The sequence below is a fragment of the Bombina bombina genome, chromosome 1 (genome assembly GCF_027579735.1).
Source record: "Bombina bombina isolate aBomBom1 chromosome 1, aBomBom1.pri, whole genome shotgun sequence".
Classification (NCBI taxonomy): Eukaryota; Metazoa; Chordata; class Amphibia; order Anura; family Bombinatoridae; genus Bombina; species Bombina bombina.
Genome location: NC_069499.1, coordinates 1,205,912,813 through 1,205,929,390, shown reverse-complemented (window position 1 = coordinate 1,205,929,390; position 16,578 = coordinate 1,205,912,813). Strand labels below are relative to the sequence as shown.

At 38.7% G+C, this 16,578-nt stretch overlaps 1 protein-coding gene across 1 annotated transcript in view; it reads right to left on the bottom strand.

Moving 5' to 3' along the window:
- LOC128664026 (fibronectin type-III domain-containing protein 3A-like) overlaps positions 1–16,578 on the bottom strand; it is a 170,451-nt gene that overhangs the window by 60,007 nt on the left and 93,866 nt on the right. Inside the window, 1 exon segment of the mRNA XM_053718678.1 lies at positions 16,027–16,132. Within this exon segment, the coding sequence (XP_053574653.1) occupies positions 16,027–16,132 (106 nt within the window).

Genomic DNA, 16,578 nt, shown 5'->3' with positions numbered 1-16,578 from the left:
CCCATACCAGCTGAGCTGGAATAAGGGCCGCACCTTCATAGGTACTTAGGAGCTGACTATAGGTTTCTATAAGGCTTGGATATATTCCAAACTGGAAATAGTTTCCAAACTGATACCGCTCCTGAGGATGAAGGATCAGGCTTTTGTTCCTTGTTGTGAGGAAAGGAACGAAATGATTATTTACCCTGGAAAGAAAGGGAAAGCAAAGTTGACTTAGAAGACATGTCAGCATTCCAAGTTTAATCCATAAAGCTTTTCTAGCTAAAATAGCTAGAGACATATACCTGACATCAACTCTAATGATATCAAAAGATGGTATCGCCAATAAAATAATTAGCATGTTATAGAATAATAATAATGCTATAAAATTATGATCTGTTACTTGTTGCGCTAAAGCTTCTAACCAAAAAGTTGAAGCTGCAGCAACATCCGCTAAAAATATAGCAGGTCTAAGAAGATTACCTGAACATAAGTAAGCTTTTCTTAGAAAAGATTCAATTTTCCTATCTAAAGGATCCTTAAATGAAGTACTATCTGCCATAGGAATAGTAGTACATTAGCAGGAGTAGAGACAGCCCCATAACCTTAGGGATTTTTGTCCCAAAAAACTCTAATCTGTCAGATGGCAAAGGATATAATTTGCTTAAACGTCTAGAAGGAGTAAATAAATTACCCAAATTATTCCATTCCCTGGAAATTACTTCAGAAATAGCATCAGGGAGATAAAACACTTCTGGAATAACTACAGGAGATTTAAAAACCTTATTTAAACGTTTACATTTAGTATCAAGAGGACCAGAATCCTCTATTTCTAATGCAAATAACACTTCTTTAAGTAAAGAACGAATAAATTCCATCTTGAACAAATACAAAGATTTATCAGCATCAACCTCTGAGACAGAAACCTCTGAACCAGAAGAACCATTATCAGTATCAGAATGATGATGTTCATTTAAAAATTCATCTGAAAAAAAGAGAAGTTTTAAAAGACTTTTATGTATACTAGAAGGAGAAATAACAGACATAGCCTTCTTAATGGATTTAAAAAATCTCTTATGTTATCAGGAACACTCTGAAAATTAGATGTTGACGGACAGCAACAGGTAATGTAATAGTACTAAAGGAAATTTTATCTGCATTAATAAGTTTGACATGACATGCAATACAAATAACAGCTGGAGAAACAGATACCAAAAGTTTATAGCAGACTTAGCTTGGTAGCTCCAGCACTGTGCAGTGATTTTCCTGTAGTATCTTCTGACTCAGTTGCAACGTGGAACATCTTGCAATATGTAAAAGAAAAAAACAACATATAAAGCAAAATTGATCAAATTCCTTAAATGACAGTTTCAGGAATGGGAAAAAAATGCCAGTGAACAAGCTTCTAGCAACCAGAAGCAATAAATAATGAGACTTAAATAATGTGGAGACAAAAATGACGCCCATATTTTTTAGCGCCAAAAAAGACGCCCACATTATTTGGCGCCTAAATGCTTTTGGCGCCAAAAATGACGCCACATCCGGAACGCCGACATCTTTGACGCAAAATAACGTCAAAAAATGACGCAACTTCCGGCGACACGTATGACGCCGGAAACGGAAAAGAATTTTTGCGCCAAAAAAGTCCGCGCCAAGAATGACGCAATAAAATGAAGCATTTTCAGCCCCCGCGAGCCTAACAGCCCACAGGGAAAAAAGTCAAATTTTTGAGGTAAGAAAAAATATGATAATTCAATGCATAATCCCAAATATGAAACTGACTGTCTGGAAATAAGGAAAGTTGAACATTCTGAGTCAAGGCAAATAAATGTTTGAATACATATATTTAGAACTTTATAAATAAAGTGCCCAACCATAGCTTAGAGTGTCACAGAAAATAAGACTTACTTACCCCAGGACACTCATCTACATGTTTGTAGAAAGCCAAACCAGTACTGAAACGAGAATCAGTAGAGGAAATGGTAAATATAAGAGTATATCGTCGATCTGAAAAGGGAGGTAAGAGATGAATCTCTACGACCGATAACAGAGAACCTTATGAAATAGACCCCGTAAAAGGAGATCACTGCATTCAATAGGCAATACTCTCTTCACATCCCTCTGACATTCACTGCACGCTGAGAGGAAAACCGGGCTCCAACTTGCTGCGGAGCGCATATCAACGTAGAATCTAGCACAAACTTACTTCACCACCTCCCTTGGAGGCAAAGTTTGTAAAACTGATTTGTGGGTGTGGTGAGGGGTGTATTTATAGGCATTTTAAGGTTTGGGAAACTTTGCCCCTCCTGGTAGGAATGTATATCCCATACGTCACTAGCTCATGGACTCTTGTTAATTACATGAAAGAAAGTTCCTTTCCCCCAGTAACAGTTGAAATAATAGAATCCAACTGGGAACCAAATAATTTATTACCTTGGAAAGAAAGAGAAAGCAAAGTTGACTTAGAAGACATATCTGCATTCCAAGTTTTAAGCCATAAAGCTCTTCTAGCTAAAATGGCTAAAGACATATACCTGACATCAACTCTAATGATATCAAAGATGGCATCACAAATAAAGTTATTAGCATGTTGAAGGAGTTTAACAATGCTATGAGTATTATGGTCTGATACTTGTTGTGCTAAAGCCTCCAACCAAAAAGTGGAAGCGGCAGCAACATCAGCCAAAGAAATAGCAGGCCTAAGAAGATTACCTGAACATAAATAAGCTTTCCTTAGAAAGGATTCAATCTTCCTATCTAAAGGATCCTTAAAGGAAGTACTATCTGCCGTAGGAATAGTAGTACGTTTAGCAAGAGTAGAGATAGCCCCATCAACTTTAGGGATTTTGTCCCAAAACTCTAATCTGTCAGATGGCACAGGATACAATTTCTTAAACCTTTGAGGAGTAAATGAAGTACCCATATTATTCCATTCCCTAGAAATTACTTCAGAAATAGCATCAGGGACAGGAAAAACTTCTGGAATAACCATAGGAGGTTTAAAAACCGAATTTAAACGCTTAGTAGATTTAGTATCAAGAGGACTAAATTCCTCCATCTCTAAAGCGATTAAAACTTCTTTAAGTAAAGAGCGAATAAATTCCATCTTAAATAAATATGAAGATTTATCACTGTCAATATCTGAGACAGAATCCTCTGAACCAGAAAAATCCTCATCAGAAACAGACAAATCAGAATGATGAGTCATTTAAAATTTTATCTGAAAAATGAGAAGTTTTAAAAGACCTTTTACGTTTACTGGAAGGAGGAATAACAGACATAGCCTTCCTAATAGATTTAGAAACAAATTCTCTTATATTAACAGGAACATCCTGAGTATTAGATGTTGAGGGAACAGCAACAGGTAATGGTATATTACTAATGGAAATACTATCTGCATTAGCAAGCTTATCATGACATTCATCACAAACTACAGCCAGAGGAACAGTTACCACAAGTTTACAACAAATGCACTTGACTTTGGTAGAACCAGCATCAGGCAGCGTCTTTCCAGAAGTAGATTCTGATCCAGGGTCAATCTGGGACATCTTGCAATATGTAATAGAAAAAACAACATATAAAGCAAAATTATCAATTCCTTAAATGACAGTTTCAGGAATGGGAAAGAATGCCAATGAATAAGCCTCTAGCAACCAGAAGCAATGAAAAAATGAGACTGAAATAATGTGAAAAAAAGGTGGAGACAAGAATGACACCCACATTTTTTAGCGCCAAAAAAGGCACCCACATTATTGGCGCCAAGAATGACGCCACATCCGGTAACGCAGACATTTTTGCAGCAAAATGTCAAAAAAATGACGCCGGAAATGACAAAAAAAACTTTGCGCCAAAAAAGTCTGCGCCAAGAATGACGCAATAAATTGAAGCATTTTCAGCCCCCGCGAGCCTAACAGCCCACAGGGAAAAAAAGTCAATTTGAAAACAATATTTAAGGTAAGAAAAAATTGATTATTCATATGCATTAACCCAAATAATGGAACAGAATAAGGAATATTGATCATCCTGAATCAAGGCAAATATAAGTTTAAAGAGATATATTTAGAACTTTATATAAAAGTGCCCAACCATAGCTTAGAGTGTCACATAAAATAAGACTTACTTACCCCAGGACACTCATCTACATATAGTAGATAGCCAAACCAGTACTGAAACGAGAATCAGTAGACGTAATGGTATATAAGAGTATATCGTCGATCTGAAAAGGGAGGTAAGAGATGAATCTCTACGACCGATAACAGAGAACCTATGAAATAGATCCCATAGAAGGAGACCATTGAATTCAAATAGGCAATACTCTCTTCACATCCCTCTGACATTCACTGCACTCTGAGAGGAAAACCGGGCTCCAGCCTGCTGCGAAGCGCATATCAACGTAGAATCTAGCACAAACTTACTTCACCACCTCCACGGGAGGCAAAGTTTGTAAAACTGAATTGTGGGTGTGGTGAGGGGTGTATTTATAGGCATTTTGAGGTTTGGGAAACTTTGCCCCTCCTGGTAGGAATGTATATCCCAGACGTCACTAGCTCATGGACTCTTGCTAATTACATGAAAGAAATAACTGTCTAAATTAAGAGTGGGGTCGTGGACTCTCCATATCCGGAAAGAAAGACATTTAACAGGTAAGCATAAATTTAGTTTTCTTTCCTAAAACATGGAGAGCCTACGTTATTCAATTACTAGTGGGAACCAATACCCAAGCTAGAGGAAACAGAATGAACAGGGAAGGAGAACAACACAGGCAGACCTAAACAGAAGGCAATACCACTTGAAGAACCTTTCTCCCAAAAGAATCCTCAGACGAGGCAAGTGTGTCAAATTTGTAATATTTTGAAAAAGTATGCAGAGAGGACCAAGTTGCCGCCATACAAATCTGATCCACAGAAGCTTAATTTTTAAAAGCCCAAGAAGAAGAGACAGGCCTAGTAGAATGAGCTGTAATTCTCTCAGGAGGCTGCAGTCCAGCAGTCTCATAAGCAAAACGAATCATACTTCTACACCATAGGGAAAGAGAAGTAGCAGTAGCCTTCTGACCCTTAAGCTTTCCAGTGAAACAAACAGAGCAGAGGACTGGCGAAAATCTTTAGTAGCCTGTAGGTAGAATTTAAGAGCATGAACAACATCCAAGTTGTGCAAAAGACATTCCTAATAGGAAGAAGGATTAGGAGAGAGAGAAGGAACAACTATTTCCTGATTAATATTTCTATCCGAAACCACCTTAGGGAGAAACCCCAAATTAGTACGCAGGACCACCTTATCCGCATGAAAGATAAGGTAAGGCAAATTATACTGCAAAGTCGTGAGTACCGAAATAGCAATAAGAAACTAAACTTTCCACGATAACAACTTAATATGTAAAGAATGCATAGGCTCAAACAGAGCCTGCTGCAAAACCTTAAGAACAAGGTTAAGGCTCCAAGAAGGAGCAACAGGTTTAAACACAGGCCTGATTCTGACCAGAGCCTGACAAAAAGATTGAACATCTGGCACATACGCCAGATGAAATCTGACCCTTTAGAGAACTGTCCGACAACCCTTTCTCCAGACCTTCCTGGAGAAAAGACAGAATTCTAGGATTCCTGACCCTACTCCAAGAGTAGCCCTTTGATTCACACCAATAAAGGTATTTTTGCCATACCCTATGGTTAATTTTCAGAGTGACAGGCTTGCAAGCCTGAATCATGGTCTCAATGACTGACTCAGAAAACCCACGCTTAGTCAGGACTAAGCATTCAATCTCCAAGCAGTCAGCTTCAGAGAAACGAGATTTGGATGGAGGAATGGACCCTGAGTTAGAAGGTCCTTCATCAGAGGTAACCTCCGAGGTGGAAGAGATGACATATTCACCAGGTCTGCAAACCAGATCCTGCAAGGCCATGCAGGAGCTATTAGAATTACTGATGCTCTCTCCTGTTTGATATGAGCAATGACTTGTGGAAGGAGAGCAAACGGAGGTAACAGGTATGCCAGACCGAACACCCAAGGAATCGCCAGAGCATCTATCAGAACTGCCTGAGGATCTCTTGACCTTGTACCATACCTTGGAAGCTTGGCGTTCTGACGAGACGCCATCAGATCTAACTACGGTACCCCCCACTTGAGGATTAACCTGGAGAACACCTCCGGATAGAGAACCCACTCCCTGGGATGAAAAGTCTGTCTGCTCAGAAAATATGCCTCCCAGTTGTCCACTCGTGGAATGTGTATGGCAGATAGACAACAATTGTGAGCTTCTGCCCACTGAATAAACTGTGCCACCTCCTTCATGTCTAAGGAACTCAGAGTTCCTCCCTGGTGGTTGATGTAAGCCACTGAGGTGATGTTGTCCGATTGGAACCTGATAAACCGGGCAAAAGATTACTGGGGCAAAGCCAACAGAGTATTGTAAATCCCTCTCAACTCCAAGATGTTTATGGGGAGAGCAGACTCCTCCCGAGTCCATAGACCCTGAGCCTTTAATGATGCCCAAACTAATCCCCAGCCTAGCAGGCTGGCGTCCTTGGTCACGATTACCCAGGAAGGTCTCCGGAAGCATGTGCCCTGAAACAGATGCTCCTGAGAAAAACACCATGAAAGAGAGAGAGCTCTCAAATGGAATCGAGCAAAAGGAATGATGTCCATGGAAGCGACCATCAGACCAATTACCTCCATACATTGAGCCACTGATGGCCGAACAGTAGACTGAAGAGAGAGGCAAGAGGAGAGAATTTTGGATTTATTGACCTCTGTCAGAAAAATGTTCATAGATAGGGAATCTATTATGGTCCCTAAGAAAACCACCCTTGTAGCTGGAACAAGGGAACTCTTTCAGATTCACTTTTCAACCGTAGGAACGTAGAAAAGACAACAAGATCTCTGTATGAGAGTTTGCTTGTTAAAAAGTGTCTGAACTAATATGTCATCCAGGTAGGGCACCACAGCAATTCCCCGAGACCTGATCACTGCCAAGAGAGTGCCCAGAACCTTCGAGAAGATTCTGGGAACTGTGGTAAGGCCAAACGGAAGAGCCACAAACTGAAAATGTTTGTCTAGAAAGGCAAATCTCAGGAACTTGTGATGATCCCTGTGGATGGGAACATGAAGATACGCATCCTTCAGGTCTATGGTCGTCATGAACTGACCTTCTTGGGCCAAAGGAAGAATGGAACGATTGTTTCCATTTTGAAGGATGGTACCCTGAGAAACTTGTTGAGGCACATAAGGTCTAAAATGGGTTCCCTCTTTTTTGGGAACCACAAACAGATTTGAATAGAATCCTAGACCCTGTTCCCTTACAGGGACTGGATCACTCCCTCACTGGAAAGATTCTAAACGCAGTTCAAGAATGCCTCTTGTTTTACCTGGTCTGCAGATAATCTTGAAAGGTGGAATCTGCCCCTGGGAGGGCAAGATTTGAATTCTATTTTGTAATCCTGAGATACTATGTCCACAGCCGAAGGGTCTGGAACATCTCATATTCATGCTTGCCAAAATAGGGAAAGTCTGCCCCCCATTTGATCCGATCCCGGACCGGGGGCAGACCCTTCATGCTGACTTAGACTCAGCTGAGGGTTTCTTAGATTGATTCATCTTGTTCCAAAGCAGATAATGCCGCAGATACCACAGAAGATACCCGAGCCGCAAAATCTGCAGGCAAATAAACTGCTCCAGGAGGCTGAGAAGAACTGCAGGGCACTGTAATGTGACTCCATAGAGGCTTGGGACGTTTGAGGAGAAGACGGTATTATAGCCTGAACAGCATCATCCTGAGAGACATAAGGCTCAGAAACAAAAAAAAAATAGTCTTTACTTTTCAAGGTTCTATCTAAACATGAGGAAAAAATTGCATGGGTAGAACAATTTGGACCTCAAAACACAACCAAACATTTGTCCATAGGTTCCCAGCTTAAGGTATACCCACAAAAAAATCAACCAGCACAGCCGATGCCACTCTGAAAGTGGAAGAGACAGAGAGTCATGTCATTAGCTTTTTTTTAAAAAAAAAAAAAAAACACGCAGCAAGAGAAAGCACGTGTAGAAAGCCGGCAAAAGCTTAACCGGAAACTGACTTGCTATTCCTCTGCAATCAGCTCCTTTGCTTAACCGGAAACTGACTTGCTATTCCTCTGCAATCAGCACACACAAAATAAAAACCCTCTGCTCCTAATAAACCACTTAAGGGCCCCTTAGAACCACCAGTTGAAAAGCAAATAAACACTGAGCCACAGATATTAGGGTTAACCCTTTCCTATCTATAAAGGAGGGTTAACCCTTAAGTCCCCACATACATTTCCTGTGCCTGCACACTGCCAAAATAAAAACCCTTACTAAGTCTTTAACATATCCCATTAAAATAAAGCAGCAAAAACCTTTTAAGTGCAAGTCTCCAGACCTTGAAGACAAAAGCACTTACCTGCACATCCAGCTGTCTGGCAGGTAGACGGCTTACAAGGCGTTAAAGGACACATACTCCTTACAGAGATCTGTAGAAAAAGAAAGAACAGAGTAACCAACTCTGGCTTTCTATACCAAGGGCAGCAAACATGTCAGAAAACCAAGCAAGGACTACCTCACAACTTTGTAACTGCTTAAAAGCCACCACTACTCTATTGAAGAGATTAATGTGGACACAGCTAAACCCAAAAACTTGCTTGTAGTTCAAATTATTCAGACACCAAACTTCACCTCCTCCAATGACAGAGGCAAAGAGAATGACTGGGGATTATTGGTAGGGGAGTGACATTTAACAGCTTTGCTGTGGTGCTCTTTGCCTACTCCTGCTGGCCAGGGGTGATATTCTCACAAGTAATTGAATGATCTTGTGGACTCTCCATATCTTAGGAAAGAAATCAGAACACACATGTAACGCTCATGCTTTTGCCTATGGTTCTCCCAACCTTTCCTATTAAAAATACTCCACCTATCTACAAACAAATGTGAGCACCACCTTTTATCTACATAAATCTGCATGTGCATAACATCACCAACATATGCTACATTATAACATGAATAAGAGGTCTCTCTTGGTTGGGGCAATGGTAGAGGAATGTTGTGTGATAGACACTGTATATAATCATTATACTTACTGTATATATTTATGCACACTTCAATTTACATTCACAATTTTGATAGGAACACTGCTTTAGACAAGGATCTACCTGAAGCAATAGCATGATTACAATTGGCAAAGAAAAAAATAATACAACAAAATAAGGTAATTCTGTGCTGTTAATATATAACACTAGGCATGTTAGACTGACTGTAATTGACTTACTTTGTGTAACAGTTTGTACCGAAAGTTTGACAACTGAAATGTCTATATTGCAACAATATGTAACCAAGGTGCTGTATAGTCTGTCTATTAATTTTAAATTTAAACTATAATAGGAGGGTACAAACCTGAGAGCAGTATTAGAATAAGAAGCCCTCTTTGATTACTTTATCTTTTTTAAAGCATGAAAAATACATTCACCTACAAAAACAATTTGTGCTTACCTGATAAATTTATTTATGGATATGGTGAGTCCATGGAATCATCATTTACTAGTGGGAAGATCACTCCTGGCCAGCAGGAGGAGGCAAAGAGCACTACAGCAAAGCTGCTATATATGTCACTTCCCTTACCCATAATCCCCAGTCATTCGGCAGAAGGAAAAATGGAAAAAGAAGATAACACAAAAGTGTAGAGGTACCTGAGGTTTTAGAAAAAATAAAAGGTGGACCATGGACTCACCATATCCGGAAATAAATAAATTTATCAGGCAAGCATAAATTATGTTTTCTTGCCCAAGATATATTGAGTCCACTGAATCATCATTTACTAGTGGGAATCAATACCCAAGCTAGAGGACACAGATAATAAGGGAGGGACAAGACAGGTAGACCTAAACAGAAGGCACCACTGCCTGAAGAACCCTTCTCCCAAAAGAAGCCTCAGCCAAGGTAAACGTATCAAATTTATAAAAGTTTGAAAAAATATGCAAAGAGGACCAAGTTGCAGCCTTGCACATCTGTTCCACAGAAGCTTAATTGCTCCTCAACCTAGAAGGCTGTCATCTGTGGTCACGATCATTCACCTCCTCCTTGCACTGCAGGCAAAGAGAATGACTGGGGATTATGGGTAAGGGAAGTGACATATATAGCAGCTTTGCTGTAGTGCTCTTTGCCTCCTCCTGCTGGCCAGGAGTGATATTCCCACTAGTAAATTATGACTGTGGACTCACCATATCTTAAGAAAGAAACTATTACTATCCAACAATATAACATTTTTGTGAACACAAGATTAAAACTTTTTAAACAATAAGGGTCTCTTCATTTGACTACAACATTATCAACATATTAGGGGGTGTGAGAAATGTTAGCAGAAATTCAAAAGAACAAGAAAGAAAAATGAGGTTAACTCTGGTATTCTCTTTTACGTCTCTAAGTTTTTAAATTCTGAGCCCGTCAGTAGCCCAAGGAATTTCCCTGCCTTTGCACATTTGTGTGAAAATCTCTGGCATTAACTAAAGCTTTTCTCCATGGAATTGAAATGCATTTTCCAACAACTTCCATTTACTCTTTGCTATCTCAAATTATTCAAAAACAGCTAAACCTAGCTGCTCACAGATTTTCTCCTATAGATATGAATGCCTGCGCATTGAGTAGATTCACAAAACTACACAACATTCATTTGCAAAATCAGACATTTGTACAAAGTTAAATAGCAATATAGGTTTGAAGAAAAAAAAAAAGAAAGAAAAAAAGAGACAGGTCCACTAAGTTAATTTTTTTTTTTACCCATGTTACTATTGCTGATCCAAAATAAGACAAAACCCAAATTGAAGAGATGTCCAATTGTGCCTCAAAAGGGCAAAACAATCCATCTTCACTCCAAAGAGGCAATCAAAATTTCTCCTTCCACTTCATAAAAACATTATGAAGTTTGCATTTGTACAGCTTTTTTTAAATGTTTGCATTTCTAAATAAAAACCTATAGAACCATTCAAATTACAGACAAATCAATTAGGCCATTTGGGCTCTAGGTATGCCTAAAAATGTCTTTCTACAATCACCCTAAAAAAATAGTGAACCAATTCAAATTAAAGGGACTTTCATCAACAATATTGTTTTGTTCTCTGAGTATTCTAGTTGAGAGCAAACCTAGGAAGGCTCATATGATAATTTCTAAGCCCTTGAAGGCTGCCTCTTTTTTTTATTAGCTTTTCACAGCAGGGGAGAGCTAGCTCATGTAGGCCATATAGATAACATTGTAATCACACCCGTGGCTAGTGGCAGACACTGCACTAATTGGCTAAAATGCAAGTCAATAGATAATTACTAAAAGTCATGTGATTAAGGGCGGTCAGAATATGCTTAGATACCAGTTAGTCACAGAAGTCAAAAGTACAGGTAGCCCTCAGTTTACGCTGGGGTTAGGTTCCAAGAGGAATGGTTGTAAATCAAAACTGTTGTAAATTGAAACCCAGTTTATAATGTAAGTCAATGGGAAGTGAGGGGGTTAGGTTCCAGGCCCCTCTCAAAACTGACATAAGTAACACCTAATACATTATTTTTAAAGCTATGAAATGAAGACTTTAAATGCTAAACAGCATTATAAACCTAATACTATAGATTGTATCATCATCAAACTAAGTTTAATGAACAAAAACATTTGCTAACAGCACCTAATTAAATAATCACACAACAGACTGCATCATCATCAAACTAAGTTTAATAAACAAAAACGTTTTTTTACTTGCATTTTTCTGCAAACAGTTCTCTGCATTGCTAGCATGTTAGATAATATTGGGTCTGCACCTATTCTATGCATTTCAATCTGCAGTGATTAATAGGCAGTTAGGCACCTTCACCCCAAGCAGCTGGACAGGAAGATAATAGGGAAGTGGCTGCTCAATAGCTAATGTCTGCTCTGTGTAGACAAATCAATTTAAGGCTGTTAAGTTACATAACGTTGCTGCAAAACAAGCGGACAGCTCCACCTACTGGCTATTTTAATTACTGCACATGACTGGAAAAAAGGTTGTTATTCTGAAACGGCGCAAATTGAACCAGCGTAAACCAAGGGCCACCTGTATATTAAAATAACCATGCTGGCTGTGCAAAACTGGGGAATAGGTAATAAAGAGATTATCTATCTTTTTAAACATCAACAATTCTGGTGTTGACTGTACCTTTAAATTTTCCAAACTTGCAGTGATTGCCAGTTTGAAATTAAATGTCAAATATGCTATTTGAAGTTTGACATCCTGAGAAGCAGATCACGGCGTATAATGGGAGCTACTTTGCTTTTTATTGCAACTCGAAATTTGATGTTCAATTAAATAAAAAAATAATAATACAACTAACTGTTTAATGAAGATGATCACTTAAGTTTTTTGGTGATATAGATGCACCTAAATTTCAAAACGTATTGCGACAACTGCTCCTATTTCAATAGTCAAGGAAGTTAGTTACCTCACAAGTAAAATGTTTTAAAAAAAGACAAGAGCACCAAATCTATTTAAGGGGAGTAATACAGGAACTAAAGTTATGTCTGCCTTTCTATGTTTCTTAAATGCAACATGAACATAAAGGATCTGCATCTATAATGACAAAGGCACTTGGTACTAACTGGGGCCAAAACACAGAGAAAAGATTATAAAGGCCAAGCATCAATTCAGGTTTTAGACTTTGGGTTTCCATCAGATACCTTTTAAAGGGAAACTAAAAAAAATACATTTGTAAGTCTGTCATAAGATGCTTATCTGAAGTTATTCGAATTATAAACAATGGGAAACATGATATTTAAAGATAAATATGAATAAAAAATGGGTGCAACTCATATCATATGTTAGTAAGGGACATATCATATGTTATTTAAAAGGGACAGTCTAGGCCAAAATAAACTTTCATGATTCAGATAGAGCATGTAAAAACAATTTTCCAATTTACTTTTATCACCAATTTTGCTTTGTTCTCTTGGTATTCTTAGTTGAAAGCTTAACCTAGGAGGTTCATATGCTAATTTCTTAGACCTTGAAGGCCACCCTCTTTTCAGAATGCATTTTAACAGTTTTTCACCACTAGAGGGTGTTAGTTCATGTATTTCATATAGATAACTGTGCTCGTGCACGTGAAGTTATCTGGGAGCAGGCACTGATTGGCTAAACGGCAAGTCTGTCAAAAGAACTAAAATAAAGGGGCAGTTTACAGAGGCTTAGATACAAGATAATCACAGAGGTTAAAAATATATTATAACTGTGTTGGTTATGCAAAACTGGGGAATGGCTAATAAAGGGATTATCTATCTTTTAAAACAATAAAAATTCTGGTGTAGACTGTCCCTTTAACTGTTTCAGCATACTGCTTTACAAAAACTTGAAACATTAGATGGTTACTTTAACCCCTTAATGACCACAGCACTTTTCCATTTTCTGTCCGTTTGGGACCAAGGCTATGTTTACATTTCTGCGGTGTTTGTGTTTAGCTGTAATTTTCCTCTTACTCATTTACTGTACCCACACATATTATATACCGTTTTTCTCGCCATTAAATGGACTTTCTAAAGATACCATTATTTTCATCATATCTTATAATTTACTATAAAAAAAAATATAAAATATGAGGAAAAAATTGAAAAACACACACTTTTTCTAACTTTGACCCCCAAAATCTGTTACACATCTACAACCACCAAAAAACACCCATGCTAAATAGTTTCTAAATTTTGTCCTGAGTTTAGAAATACCCAATGTTTACATGTTCTTTGCTTTTTTTGTAAGTTATAAGGCCATAAATACAAGTAGCACTTTGCTATTTCCAAACCATTATTTTTCAAAATTAGCGCTAGTTACATTAGAACACTAATATCTTTCAGGAATCCATTGACATGTATATACATTGACATGTATACATATATTTTTTAGTAGACATCCCAAAGTATTCATCTAGGCCCATTTTGGTATATTTCATGCCACCATTTCACCGCCAAATGCGATTAAATACAAAAAATCGTTCACTTTACTAATTTTTTCACAAACTTTTGGTTTCTCACTGAAATTATTTACAAACAGCTTGTGCAATTATGGCTTAAATTGTTGTAAATGCTTCTCTGGGATCCTCTTTGTTCATAAATAGCAGATATATATGGCTTTGGCGTTGCTTTTTAGTAATTAGAAGGCTGCTAAATGCCACTGTGCACTACTATAGTATTATTCCCAGCAGTGAAGGGGTTAATTATGGAGCATGTAGGGAGCTTTTAGGGATACTTTTAGCTTTAGTGTAGTAGACAACCCCAAGTATTGATCTAGGCCAATTTTGGTATATTTCATGCCACCATTTCACTGCCAAATGCGATCAAATTAAAAAAAACGTTAAATTTTTCACAATTTTAGGTTTCTCACTGAAATCATTTACAAACAGCTTGTGCAATTATGGCACAAATGGATGTAAATGCTTCTCTGGGATCCCCTTTGTTCAGAAATAGCAGACATATATGGCTTTGGCGTTGCTTTTTGGTAATTAGAAGGCTGCCAAATGCCGCTGCATTTCACACGTGTATTATGGCTAGCAGTGAAGGGGTTAATTATGTAGCTTGCAGGGTTAATTTTAGCTGTAGTGTAGAGCACAGCCTCCCACCTGAAACATGAGACCCCCTGATCCCTCCCAAACAGCTCTCTTCCCTCCCCCACCCCACAATTGTCCCCGACATCTTAAGTACTGGCAGAAACTCTGCCAGTACTAAAATAAAAGCTATACTTGGGCTTTTTTTGTGTTTTTTTGGCATATTTACATATGCTGCTGTGTAGGATCCCCCCTTAGTCCCCAACCTCACTGATCCCCCACCAAACAGCTCTCTAACCCTCCCCCTCTGCCTTAATGGGCGCCATCTTGGGTACTGGCAGCTGTCTGCCAGTACCCAGTTTAGTAACAAATGTGCCTTTTTTAAAAAAAAAATTCCCTTTTCTGTAGTGTAGCTTCCCCCCCCCCCAAGACCATCCCCCCACCCTTTCCAGATCCCTTAGCTGTTTATTTGTAACATTTTCAAACTTTTTATTTTAACTTTTAACAGCCTTATTTTTCCGTAGTGTAGCGGTTCCCTCCCGCTCCCGCCCCGTGCACGCTCCCGCCCGCCGCCTCCCGTGCGCGCTCCCGACGGTTCCGCCCCCCTTCTCTCCACTCGGCACATCGATGGCCGCCCACCCGCCTCCCAGACTTGTTCCCACCCACCAACGATACCGGCCACCGATGTCCGGTGCAGAGAGGGCCACAGAGTGGCTCTCTCTGCATCGGATGGCCAAGGGGGGTTATTGCAGGATGCCTCCATATCAAGGCATCACTGCAATAACCGGAAAGCAGCTGGAAGCGAGCAGGATCACTTCCAGCTGCTTTCCAGACCAAGGACGTACGCCACACGTCCTCTGTCATTAACTGTATTTTTTTGAGGACGTGTGGCGTACGTCCTTGGTCATTAAGGGGTTAAAGGTACAGATAGTTCAAAACTAAAATGTACATGGGTACTTTTTAATGTTAAATAGCATCATTTTTGCATTATACTTCCATTAGAAAAAGAGCTTCTAGTAAAAGTAAATACTGTTTATTTTCCAGTGGCATACTCACATATGCAGCAGTATTAAAAAACGACATTTTCTCAGGGAGTCAGCAGTCACTTATAGGACACAAACTAAGTCTTCACAAGACACAATACACCTCCAGATCAGCTGAGCTTGAAAACTGGTACACAGCCCTTTCAGCATATGTACGTATACAGCTAAAATATAGTAATACATTTTACTAAAATCATTTTTCAAAATAAAAGAATATTGCAAAAATGCTTGTATTTAAAATTGAAATGCACCCATGAACATTTCAATGTTGGCCTTTCTATCCCTTTAAGCAAGCACTAGACAATTTTAAGAACATATATATGTATAATATCCTGTTTTTCTACTGGTCAACTCCTATTTCAGTACTAAAGTGATGTGGAAACAAACTTTTTGCAGGTTATGGAAATGAAGAGCATGTTAGTAAAAATAGACTGTAATGCCCATTTTGCTTTGGACTTACCCCACTGTAAGTTAAGCTCTTTGGGTTTGGCTTTGCCAACAAGACGTGGGGGGAGACAGGGACCCGGTGGCACAATGGCTGTATGAAAGGTCATGGCATCAGAAACCTAGAAATAGTTGAGAAAAGTTAAAAGGTTTGTATAGACATTAAATATCCCTTGCTTGGAAACTAACTGGTGTGGAACCATGTTAAATAAGAAAAAGCTGTTTAATTGCTTTTTGGAATGAATAACTGGATGGCTCCCACATTAAAGAGTAGACTTGATTTGCTTTGTATTGGATTGAATCGCTCCAATGTATTTTTTTTATAAAGGCTGTTCATAATTTACTTTAGGTAAACTGGTTTCTAATAATAAAATTACAGCTGTTGTAAAGTTATCTAGTGACCATATGAGTACACAATAAACTAACAACTATTATATAGTGTGCCTTCCTTGTAATGGTATTATGCTATGCCTTCTACTTTCCCATTTTCCCAAATTTAGGGATAAAAAGTTGTCCATTTAGTTTACAGGAATAAAGAAAGACAAACTGTACAGAGCATTCACTGCAC